We start from the raw sequence: 13,162 nt of genomic DNA, 5'->3' as shown, positions 1-13,162 counted from the left end.
TGAGTCAAAAAGTTTTAGGTTTCAAGACATGCTGAAGGCATTCAAGAAGTCTCCCAAACAAAAGCTGCTGTTGCTTGTGTTAGAGTGGACTTCCTGTGTGAGAGAAGCTACAAAAATATACCTGCCTAGAGCCGTCTTTTAATTAGCTGTGAGGAAATCACCTTGCTTTGAAGATTTCCTTGGCACATATTCTTAGAGTACACTGATTTTTCCTCCTATTTGGATCATGCAATAGCTGCTTTATTTCAGCTGTGCTGACATCTTAATACCTTCTGTTTAATTTCCATGTGAGTTGCATTCAGAAGCCCAAGCCTTTGTCCAGCCCCTGCAGGAAATGTCTGAAAGAAGGCATTGCAAACATATGTCTAAAAACAGAGTCACCTACAGGGAGGGGGTGCTGCAGGAATACAGGACGGGGAGCTGGCCTCCCAGATGCTCCTGAGTCAGCTCAGCAGTGAAGCTTCGCTGTTTTTATTCGAGAGAATTCTCAGACATGCTCCTTCAGGTGGACACACAAAAGCAAGGCTTCCTTACATGTGCTGTTTTGTTACTGGCTGTTGTGGCTTATCTGAACTCTCTTCCTTGGAGAAGCATGCCTCAGTGGGGCTTGACGGCATTGTCACTTGTAAGTGACCTGTGACTCCTGAGATGTGCATCTTTCTCATGGCCAGTACAGTGCTGCCTTCAAGGACCATGAAGGTGGAGTGTTCATGGGGACCCCTCAGGAGTGAGAACTAGTTCTGGAAAAATGACAGTCACGGGTTTGTAGCGAAGCCTTTGGGGCATCTTTTCAAGTAACCATTTGGGAAGAAAGACCTTTGTATGCTATGCCAAGCTGTAGACAAGGGACCAGAACTCCAGCACCCAAAGCCTTACCAAGCATGCTAGTTCTAATCAGCAGCAATCACCCTGAACTTCCCATCTCTTCCACCTTTTAGTTACATTGACCATAACATTTCTTCTAGCATCCAGAAATTGATTCTCAGGGTTTAGAATCTGGTGAATGCTGTTTAGTAAGGCTTAATAAAGCTGTGCACATGCAATGTAGAGAGATTAGGTGTACATATAGATAGATAGATATAGAGGTGTACATATAGATATACTCAAGAGAAATCTTTGCTTCAAGGGAACCTTACTTATGGTGGATCCTTTTGTGCTTTAGATAATTTTTATTTGATTTTCCAAAGTTTACTTTGCATTCGACTTTTGGAAAACACAGCTGCTCATGTGAGGTACAGAGAGAGAGATTTTTCAGACTCATGATTCCCAGATATCTATCCCTGAGTTCCCTTTGAAGGGTCTTCTTATAGCCGTCACAGGCTCCTCTTTGATCCTGTCCACCTAGAGAAAGTCAGTGAATTGCAAACAGACCCCTTTGGATTGGGGCAGGTCCTTTGGCTCCTGATGCAGCCATTATTATTGTCAGTGGATGGCCACAAAGCAATGGAAATAACTTTGATACAAGGATTTGGATCCCAGATGAGCAGAAATGGCAAAGATACCCTGACCCTCTATTGATGAGTGGATACTCAGGGTCCTTGAATTTATACTGGAAAGAGAGGAAGTGACAAAAAATGATGTTTCAAAACTAACCTACTAACAAACTAACCTGGAACTGTGTTCCTTGACATAACTGAATGAGGAAAAGCTATGTTTGACTTGTCAGAGTTTGGTCATATTCAGAATCTGTGCATCTTCCATGCTGGTAAGGTTAGTCCACAGGAACAAGTGCTTTCATTTCACTTCCACTGACATTGTATGCCAGTTTTTTTCTGAGCCATGTGGGAAAGGGTTAGACTTACATCAGACCATCAGAATAATGGATGTAAGGACACTCCCATGTTAAATAATATTTGCTGTGCTTCTCAGGGTGACAAATATTTGTATTGTTCTTGTGTCCGGTTGCCTCAGTCGAGACACAAAGTATAGTAGTAAATAGGACCAGAGACGGAAAGGAAGCCAAGTCCTGCTCCTGGCCCAGCTGTCGAGTATAGGTATGGCCTTGCTTCATTCACTTAACTTCTCTGAGCCACAATTTACCAATCTGTAGAATGGGCTTGAGCTTGCTGTCTGACTTAGCTCTACTTGTGGGCCCTGTTGAAAAGTCAGTTTTAAATGCATCACTAGAATAATATTACATAAATGCAGCGCATTAGTTCGGACAGAGAAATACCTGCCTCCAGCAAACAGCAACTCAGCCATTTCTGGTAATTTTTTTTAGATGTAGAACTACATATTGAGAGGATGGAGAGGGAAGATTCGCCTTATCAGCTGAATCCCCAATCTCCTGATTTTAGATGTTTTCTTTACTACCTGATCTGAATGATCACCTGTGCTTGCTTTTATCTCCACTCTTAATTGAATCCTGGTGTTGTACAAATGGAATTGGCTGCAGTGCACGTGGCAGCCTCTGCAGAGATAAGTGTACTGGAATGCTGCATTCCACACTGCACACACCCTGCACATGCCATTGTGATTGGAAAGGAAGGGGGGGAAATATACGTGGACCACATTGTTCATATTGGATTAATTGAAGGTCTGTTCAAAGAAGTGTTCTTTTTCCAGCAGCTAAAGCACATTTTGGGGAGAGCTCATTGATATTTTGTTTATATAACACAGGTTTGCAAATACTATGTTAAGCTATACATAACAAAGCTGAGCAAGTGTTTTTTTGTATTGTTTTTAAACTTGTTTTGTTTTCTGGAAAAATGGCAGCAGCTTCCTTGGAGGGGAATGGTAAGTTAGAATGTGTTTAGCCCAAGAAATGCCAGTTCCTTGACCCAGATTGTAAACACTAAAAGAGTTGAGATGCAGGAAATATTGGGGTGCCTCATTGCTTAAAGCCCCTCCACCCCATGAGTGTGATTTCAGTATATTGAAAAAGGACAAGGTAGACTTGGGAAGATATCTTTGTGCTTGTCAAGGGTATTCAGAGTGACAAGTGTGAATTGTCTTCTTCATCTGTCTCGCTAGTTGCTCACCCCCTCTCTCATGCCCTGTACCCACTACTTTTTTCACTTTGATTTGTATTCCCTTTGATCTTGCACTTGGGCAGTTCAAGTGCATTCTCTCCCTTTGCCCATCCCCCCACCCCCCTCTTCTCTTTCCCCTTCCTTTTCCCCCTACCTCTTCCCCTCCTCCCCCCTCATCATCTCCCCTCCCCCTCTTCTTCCCACCCTTCCCTCCTTTCTTACTGCCTTCGCTCTACTGCCTTCGCTCCTTGTTTTGTGCTCTCTCTTGCTTTCTCATTTCCAGACCAGCTTTTGAAAATTCCCCTTTCCCTCTCTTTACTTGGCTTACCCTCTCAGTGGGGATGACCACCCCGGATGGCACAGCCCTGTCCTTGTCCCCAGTGCCTCCCCCTTTGCTGGCTCAGTGCAGCACACCACCCTCAAAGTGCTGTGTCCTCCAGCTCCCTTGCCCTTAAGAGTCTCTGTTTTTTCCTTAAGTTGCCACATAAATTGCTATTCAATCATCAACTATTGGTGATAAAGTGTGGGGAAATTAAATGATTTTAAACGTATAGAAATGTATAGATTTCTGTTTGGAAAATTAAAAAAAAATTTTTTTAAACTAGATAAATAAATGTATTTCCAGCATTAGGGAAATGCAGTGAGTTAACCAATGTTAGCAATTTGTGAAGAAAAGAATAAAATTTGACATGTAGAAGCCTTTGACCTAAGGTATAGTTCAAGGTCACAGCCCAAGACTGAAGATGCCCCATCCTTTGGGTTGTGGGGTGATCCTGAATCACCTTGGATATTCCTAGAGCACATTTTTTGAGCAAAAAAAAAATTTTTGGAAGCACATATATGCACATATATGACCCTTTAGCTTAGTTCTCTTTACTCTTTTTGTAACCACAGATCTTCTGGAGGTGATAATGTGGTGGGTGGAAAGAAGAAAGAAAATTAGGGTTTTTGGTTACATGGCAGATTGTCTACAGCCCACCCAGGTGACAGATGGGAGGAGGGAGGGGGGAGGCATTAGATCTAAAGAGTTAGCATGGGTGGTCAAATCTAAAGACTACTGGGTCTGAGTGTCACACATTCTAGAAGGCTGGTCTCAGATGACCTTGCAGCAAGGGTGTGCTCCTTGGTCTGGGTGTAAGTCCTTTTGATCCAATTAACCTCCATCCTAACCTCCTACTCCTACATCATGGCATGTTCAATCAGCTTCCAGAGCAGTTGGGTTTCTGTCGTGTTGACTGAGGAATGGGGGCAAAGGAACTCTGACTAACATGTGGTACCTTATGCTTCAGACCCCTGCTTTTACTGACCAACTTTTGTTTCTTTTCTCTTGTCTTTCCACACAGGCCATGCAAGTAAAGGTACAGGTCAAATGCATGACGTGTCTTTTCTGTCCTAGTATTAGAGGTGCCAGGCTCTGGCCACCCTCTGCACTGTGATCACCTTGGGGGTGGTACAGAATGGATTTTCCCACCTGGAGTTCCCCAGGCCTGCTCCAGGGAAGACAACTGCCTGTCAAAGAGTGAATGTAGGCCTACCCACCCTTGGAATGGGGAAGCCGGGGAAGCCAGCCAAGCCTCGCCCTATCCGAGGTCTCCTTGCCATCTCTGCTCCCTTCCCCAGCTGCTCACTCTGCAGCCAGCACACTAACAGAGATAGGGAGGCTGACGGGCCTGAGAGCCTGGGGGACTCACTCCTCTTCTTGGCTGTTAGTCATCCCAACCCCTGCTCACTATACTTATCTGCCTCTTATGCGAGATATGATATGACTCCCAAGAGTCAAAGAGAATTTTCCAAGGACTAAAGTCAAGGATTTGAAATCAGCACATAGCCATGAGTTTTTGCATAAAATGTACATGTGGTAGAATAAACCCTAGGACAATTTCCTAGTGACCCAAACAGGTTATTGCTTGAGAATATTTTTCTATCTCTCCATTAAAGTGTGTCTGTGCCATTGGCCCAAGCCCTCTGCACTCAGGTATGGAGCAGAGAAAGGGAAATGTGCAGAGATCAGGCACTTGCAGCTCTGAGGCAGAAAAGGGAAATAGAGCCATAACCAGGTAGACGTGGGTCTGGATGTTGGCCCAGACTCTTAACTGCTGAGTGACCTTGGAAAAATCACTGAACTTCCCCGAGCATCATGTTCTCCACTGTAAAACTGACGTGTTGGTATCTCAGAGTTGTTGGGAGGATTAGAAATGCTTTATTGGAGTAGCAGGCACATTAGAGTCACATCCTCTATGCAGCATTTGTAGTCAGAACAACATGAGATGGGCTGAATAAAGTGAGCAAGAAGTTATTTAAATTGTGTATCAAATCCACATGGCTACATTTTGCATTTTTACTTGATTGTATACTTCAAGTTACTTCATGTATATGTCATGTTACTGTTGACCTTTTACTGTTTGTATGTTCAGGATACCTCACAGTTTATATACACAGAACTGAGTTCTATCCTTGATGGATGGTTTGAAGTATTTTCAAGGGTAATTTAGACTTCAAATGAGTTTTGCCTTTAGATTCTATACCTGGTGGTAGGATGTGTAAGGAATCCAGAAAGCCACTCAGTAAAAGGCAAAGCTTTCCAAGTCTTTGTGTGAATCAGCTGAGTATATCTAGAACACAAAAAGCCTCTTCCCCTTTGCCTCATTCCCCCTGCCCCCATGTTTCTCACTGCCCCCTCCCACTGCTGTCCTGGGTCAGACCTGTTGTTTTGGAGCACCGGGCACAAAATAGAATTATCTGGCAGTATTCGGTCAGACTGGGTTTTGCTAGCCAGTGGCTTCTATGATGTAATGACCTGAAAGTGCAGCATCCACAAGCTGGATAAAAGAAGACATCTCCACTTTAAGAGCGTCCATTAATAATTATCAACTTCCTTCACACTTTGGAAAGTAGTTTAAAGAGATCAGCCCCCAAAGCAATCTTAATTCTGACCCTGTTCTTCTCACAGAAAGCCAGTCCTTCAAAAAATGAATTCTGCTGCTGCCCAGGGCCCTAGGTCTTATATTGCCAGCTCCAGAGGAGGCATCTGGCCTCCCCACCAGTTCCCACTGACCCGTGTCTGTGTCATTGCAAACTACAGCGCTGCAGACTCTAGAGGGCACCTCAGCAAAGCTTTAAAAAGCCCCGAGTCTCCTGTCTCGCAGTCCCTGCATGCTCTACTTCCCACCATCCAGCCCTCCTGCACTTCCAGGACATGCCCCCTCAGCTGAGCCAGAGTCAGTGCAGGGAGGTACCACGTGGGCAACCTGACTCTTTCAGAGCCTGACTCATTAAAATCAAGTTACTGCAAAGCCTCATCTTCTTGAACCTACCCTTACCCACCACGTGTTGTATGGGAACGGGTTCTCAATTGGCTTTCTGGAGCTGTCATAGATGCCGTGCCTCCTCCCTTTCTCTGAAACCTCCCACTTCAGTGGACTAAGGCTCCCAGAAAAGGATGAAAAAGTGTAACCCAAGAGGGTGGACTCGCCCCAGATTAAACCGCTGCCTCTCACTTATCTGTACTGCTTCTCCTAAGTTCCCCCCAGCCAGACTCCAAAACAGCCCTACTTACTTGGTGGTTCCTCTCTGCACTGCCTCCAGGCAGGGCCAAGTGGGGTGCCGGTGTTCCGAAACACTAGTCCAGCCCTGACCACGAACAGTTATTCCAGGGTGATGCTCATTCACTTGTTTACTGCTGCCCAGCGTCAGGATTCTCAGTTCTTTTCTGAAGTTCTTTGTCAGTTCCTAAATCCTCTTTTTCGAAAACAACAGTTTGTTGATTCTGACCAATAAATGAGTGAGCAGAGACTGTGGGTATTCGGCGTGGGGGGGGGTCACGTGGTTCCGTAAGCATGCGCACAAGCAGAGGGTGTAGGCTCAGGGCTGGTCTTGAATGGCCATTTGGTTGTCTTTGTTTAACAAGTTCCTTTGCTATCCTCTGAAATGTAGAAAGGCCCAAGCTGTAGTGATGGGGCCGCAGGAGGCAATTTGCCTCCGAGATGAGGCAGTGCCTTTCAGAATCACTGAGGTCCTCTGTTTCAACCTCATCTCCTAGTCTGGAGGACAGGACCAGGAGCGGAAGAAGACAAAGCGGAGGGGAGACTTGTATTCCATCCAGACCTCCCTCATCGTGGCTGCGCTCAAGAAAATGCTGCCCATCGGTTTGAATATGTGCACCCCAGGTGATCAGGAGCTGATCTCCCTCGCAAAATCACGATACAGCTGTGTAAGTCACCCATCCACTTTGGCTGCACAGGTAATGTAGGTGGTGGTGATGGTGCTTGGCCCGTGAAGGGTTAGTCCTCCTTCCCTGGGGACCAGTGAGCAGAAGCTGAGATGCACAGAGGCAACATGCCCTCGTCTTTCCCGCTGACCAGAGAGTCAGCACATGCTTATTGGAACAAGTCTCTGTTATTTCTCTGCTTTTGTTCTTGTGATAAAGATCCAAGCAAAACTGTCCATTTGCTTCCTGCACATCCCTGCACCTTGCTTTACATTTACACGTATAGGAATAAGATTTAACATCTCTTTTCACAGAGGGACACAGATGAAGAGGTGAAGGGACACCTGCGGAATAATTTGCACTTGCAAGAAAAGGTAATACAGCAGGAAGACAGTGAGAACTCAGTGAGCTTTCCTTCTGGCTGTGGAGCACCACACTGGCACTTAGTTTACTCTTTTTTTTTTTTTTTTAATGTGTTCTAAAAACACTCTCAGTGTACTTGTGCTTAATTGGTAGACCTAACTTTCTGTCCTTAATTTTTAATTGTTTGGCTTTTAATTTTTGTTCATCCCTCCACTCTTGGAAAGAAGCCCAATAAAACATGTCTTCCCACTTCCCACTGTGTTAGCATCAAGCCATAGCAGGAGAGTTACATTAGGTCTCAGAATTTACTGACTCTGAGGCTAGTTAAAGAGTGAAAGGGACACCTGGGAGAAATTTTAGCCCTTCCAGCTCTAGAGATTTGAAAACAAAGTAACTTTGTATCTGAGTAGTATAATCCAAAAAAAAAAAAAAAACAAAATCAAGGTCAATTTTGATTTTAAGGCAAGTTGAGATTTTTCCAGGCCTGCAAATCTGAACACCTCTTTCCTCAGATACATTGTTATCTAAGATGGAAGCCTAAAATGACACAGATAGCCTCTCTTTTCCATCCCAAATATATAGCAATGGTAGGTAAAATATACTACAAAAAGCAGTAAAAAGAAGTTCCAAGTGCCAGAAAAAAAGAAGGGACTCTAAATCGTAGTAATGAGATGATGCAGTTGGAAAAACCTTAGGGCTTTCAGACCAGATATAGGGGCCATGGTTTTCAATAACCTGGAAGAGGAGTATGGGGCCTAATTCCCCATGCTGTGCATACATGTAGAGCAAGAAACTTAACATAAAATTAGCCTTGAACCAGTGAAACCCATGAATCTCTTGCAAAAACAGCAATGAAACCACTTAGAGAGTCTCTACCTGCTAGAATATGACTGAGATGCTAGTAAACAAAACTCCTCCTCAAGAAAAACTCATATTAATAATAATAATAATTGACATATGCACGCTATTGCATATGGAATGGATGGTCAGTGGGGACCTGCTGTATAGCACTGGGAATTCTACTTAGTATTCTGTGGTGATCTAGATGGGAGATGAATCTGAAAAAGAATGGCTGTGCATATATGTATAACTTAATCACTTTGCTGTACCATAGAAATTAACACAATATTGTAAATCAACTATACTTTGATAAATTATAAATGGAATAAAATATATAGTATAAAAGGATATCTACCACCAGTAGAGGATCAAAAAATGCAGCAAAAGGAAGAATTCAAGCAAAGGAACTACAGAAAGGAATTTTTAAAGTATGCTTGAAATATTTAAAGAAATAAAGGCATCAATATAAACTATAAAGCAAGACTTGGACATTATTTTTTTAAAGGAGGAGAAAGGTGGGATTGAAAAAGAACCTCATTGTCTCATATGCCCATCATGGTGCAGCAGAAACAAGCCCAACTAGGAACCATGAGGTTTGGGTTTGATCCCTGGCCTCACTCAGTGGATTGAGGACCCGGCATTGCTGTGGCTGTGGTGTAGGCTGGCAGCTGTAGCTCTGATTTGACCCCTAGCCTGGAACCTCCATGTGCCATGGGTGCAGTCTTAGAAAAAGAGAAAGAAAAAGACTTCAATGTGATTTAAATGATGAAAAATAATCATTTAACTTAATAATCATTGAATTTAAATATCTATATGGATTAAAAATAGTATAGATACAGCTGGAAAGAGAACTTATGAATTGGAAAATTGATTTAAGGAAATAATGCAGCATAGAAAGGAATGGAAAATATGACAGAAGAGTTAAGAATCATATAAACCAGAATGAGAAGTTCCTATTAAGCATCTACAGTATTTCCGAAAAAAGGATGATAGAGAAAATGAAAGAGGCATTAATAGAAAAGAATCTTGAATACTATAGAACCATGCTAGGAGTAAAAGGCTTTTTCAGTACAAGAAGTGTAAGTGATTGCTCATTTCATGAGTGTGCCTCAATTTGCAGTCTGATGACCCAGCTGTAAAGTGGCAACTGAACCTATACAAGGATGTTTTGAAGAGTGAAGAACCTTCCAACCCAGAAAAGACAGTGGAGCGTGTACAAAGAATTTCAGCAGCTGTCTTCCACCTGGAGCAGGTGAGTACCATCTGCCCTGAGAATTGAGGAAGCAAGACTGCCCTGGAGAATATAAAGCTTCTCTCCACACTCAGCTCTTATTTAAGAGCACCCTTGTAAGACAGAAAGCAAAGAGCAAGGATATTCCAGCTCACCCAAAGTGTTATCTTAGTGCCTTGTGGTACCAAGACACCTCAGTACTTAATCTTCCCAATGTTTTACAAATTTTTTCCATTAGTTGAAATGACCCGTTTGAGTTCCCTACTCTTTGGTAAAGCTGCTGTTAAGCAATAAACCACCAAAAGCAGTGGGAAGAAGAAAGAAGACCCAGGACTTCCACAAACTGAATCATTGACTGCTGGGTACCTTTTGCTGACTACAGTTGGGAAAGCAGTATTCTTCCAGGGTTGAGAAGTCTGGGCTGTAGATGACTATCTTCTGCCACCCAGATCAGCCTAGTGTGTACCTACCTGTGAGATTTCTTCTTAGGTGGAACAGCCTTTGAGGTCCAAGAAGGCAGTCTGGCACAAACTGCTATCAAAGCAGCGGAAACGGGCAGTGGTGGCCTGTTTCAGAATGGCCCCTCTCTACAACCTTCCCAGGCAAGTATTGTGTCATTTTCCTCCTGGCATGTGAGTCAGAGATGAGATTTAAGGTATCCCCCCACAGCTGTGCTCTCTCTGGCCCTGACACTCATGATCCCAGGGGTATAAAATGAAATTCTTCACCCACAGAGCCTTTACAATCTGCCTGTAAGATAATGGCCTACTAAGGTAATCGAGGTAAGCATTAAAAACTGAAAACAGATAAGGTTCCTTAGTGCCCCCAACCCTGTCTCAGCTCACCATTTTGCACTGTAAAATCAGCTGTGTAAGCCTACAGGAGCTCTTTAGTTTTACCTAGGTAGGAGTCTTTGTGAGGCTGCAAAGGCACTCCAGAAAAAGGGAACTGTTTTTGAAAATAGTTTACCACAAATTCCACCCACAGATGAAACAATATTCCCATGTTCAAGTACTTGGATGACACCAAAATTACTGCATTTTCTCAGCAAGTACATAAATGGATCCTGAGACTAGCATGATGTGCTTGCCTTGAAGATGAAGAAAGGGCACTGGCGGAAGATGGCCCAAGAGTCCAGTCATGGGCCTAAGGTTTCTACCTGGGTGTTTCATCCATACCTGAAGTCAAAAATCTGTGAATATTTGGAATATGGAATGTGTGTGAACACATGTGCTATGTCAGCATAGAGCAGATTATCAGTATAGACTGGGCTAGTGTTAACTGCTGAGACTGACTCAGTGTCGCTGGTGATGTGGCTACTACAGTCCCATCCACAGACTCATTCCATAATCAGCAAGGTTGGGCCTATGATCAAAAAACAAAGCTGGTGGTTACTATCAGCCCTTGTTTACTCAACTTTCAAATCAGTAGGCATATCCTCTCCTGGTCAGGAAAAATAAACTGACTTGGCCAAGTAGATTCTGAATCCCACATAAACAAATGTGTTTCTTTGGACTATCAGATGAAAGACTATTCCTGTGCTTGACATTTGCTCTCATCCAGTTGTACATTTTGGCCATCATTTGTCCTTAGTGTCCTATAGCCCTGTCCTGAGCCAGCTGGCTACCTGAGCTCTCCTAGTGAGGGTCTTTGAAGATGGTGGAGAATCATGGCCTCTGAGACACACACCTGTGCCTCCAAGTCTCTTGAGCAAACTGACTAGTGTCTCTGCAAGGGAGTGAGGCACCACATGTCAAAGGAGAATTCATTAATTAAAAGCTAAAAAAATTAAGCCAGGCAGTCATGGGCATGAAGACTGCCAAAGTCCTGGAAGAAGAATGAGATTTACAGCCCAGTAGAAAAAGCAGAAATGCATAGGCCTTTTGTCTGTTTTCTGGAAGTGGTAAAACATCAGACAGCATCTGCTTTTCCCCTTGGTAGAGAGCCACATCTGAGGACACACTAATGTGACCTCCAGAAGGGCTTAGCACTTGTCTCCAGGGCCAGCCAGGCAGCAATTACAGCTCTCAAAAACAAGCATTTTTCCCTAGATCCACTGAAAGTATTAGTACCACCTTTAACTACTTTGGTTGCTCCTTCAGCAACACTACCCTGTCTTAGATAATGGTAAGTCCAGGAATTCCCTGTGTCCTTGATGAAACGTGCCACCCCCAGCTCTAACACAGTTGTTTTAGAGGGGTGGCCCTGGATTTATCCCTAGCATTGAGGATCATACATAGATTTCACAGCAATAACAATAAAAACTAAGAAGCTAGGGGTGGAGACCACTCCTTTTCTCTATCTTGTGAGGATCTAAATGGCATGGAGTCTGCCAAGTCACCGGGCTAAAGGGATTTATTTTATGATGTGGAAACATTTCTCTGATGTGAGTTTTTAAAAGAAAACCTGTATGCTTTTCCCCAGACACAAAATTAACAATTTCTTCCTGAGCACCTTTCAACGGGTTTGGCTGGAAAAGGTTAATGAAAAAACTCAGTATGACAGGCTTATACTCATTTTAATGGTAATGTAACCTGTGGAGAGACCCCGCTCATTCTCTGCACACTCCTCCTTTTTGACCATGATTTAACATGACCATAAAAACACACATTTGTACAATTTTTAAAAGAACTCTGATTGGTCAGATTTTGAAGAAAGGTGCTGAGGGCTGTGTACTAGAAACCATGACCTGGTCTTGAGGACTCTGGTCTTGACCTTGACCTTTCTTTTCTCTCCTGTCCTCCTCACATTTGGATAAGCACTTACCTGCTCTTCAGTGGCTAGTATTCCTGTCTTCTAGGGAGCAAGTGGCTTGGGCCATTTTATTCAGTGTTCGCAGATACCAGGGCTCAGCCGGAACCCATAAGACATGCAGAAGTTGAGCTAATGAGTGTACCATGCCCAAGCCTTGCTTCCTAAGTAGAAGCTGAGGCCCTTGCCCCTGGGGTTCCTCAGAGGCCCTGTAAAGAAGCCACACTTTGCTGTTTTCAGTGTACCAGAGATTAAATCGCTATCAGCATAATTTAGATTAGGTTACCTGGACAGGCCAAAAGGAATAACCAAATTGCCATAGTTAACAGATCTGTCAGGACTGTGCCTTGGCTAATGAATTCTCATTAGAGAGGAAATGTGATCAAGACCCAATGAGACCAAAATAGGGGTGTGGTTACCCCTGGGTCTTGAACTAACCCTGGTACGTTTCATTCAGAAGGTGTTCCAGATATTCAGGATTTGCCCTGTCAGAGCCCGTTGGCTTACAGCATGCTCCTGGCTACCCTGACCAATCAGAAGATAAGAATTGTGCAAAACTGCTTACTAACCGTTAACCGCCCCAACTAAAACAAGGTGTCCCGTGGACCCCTCTTGACCTCACTCTCACCCCTTCCGCTCAGGCACCGCTCTATTAACCTCTTCCTCCATGGCTATCAGAGATTTTGGATAGAAACAGAGGAGTATTCCTTTGAAGAGAAACTAGTACAGGATTTGGCTGTAAGTACTGACTCAACTGGGAGCAGATATGGGTGCGAATGAATTTGGCTTTTGTATTCA

At 43.6% G+C, this 13,162-nt stretch overlaps 1 protein-coding gene across 1 annotated transcript in view; it reads left to right on the top strand.

Moving 5' to 3' along the window:
* RYR3 (ryanodine receptor 3) overlaps nucleotides 1–13,162 on the top strand; it is a 568,547-nt gene that overhangs the window by 504,662 nt on the left and 50,723 nt on the right. Inside the window, 6 exon segments of the mRNA XM_021099907.1 lie at nucleotides 4,316–4,330; nucleotides 7,012–7,182; nucleotides 7,494–7,553; nucleotides 9,503–9,634; nucleotides 10,103–10,215; nucleotides 13,006–13,102. Coding sequence (XP_020955566.1) covers nucleotides 4,316–4,330; nucleotides 7,012–7,182; nucleotides 7,494–7,553; nucleotides 9,503–9,634; nucleotides 10,103–10,215; nucleotides 13,006–13,102 — 588 coding nt within the window.

This window comes from Sus scrofa, chromosome 7, assembly GCF_000003025.6.
Source record: "Sus scrofa isolate TJ Tabasco breed Duroc chromosome 7, Sscrofa11.1, whole genome shotgun sequence".
Classification (NCBI taxonomy): domain Eukaryota; kingdom Metazoa; phylum Chordata; class Mammalia; order Artiodactyla; family Suidae; genus Sus; species Sus scrofa.
This window is presented reverse-complemented; position numbering and strand designations above follow the sequence as displayed.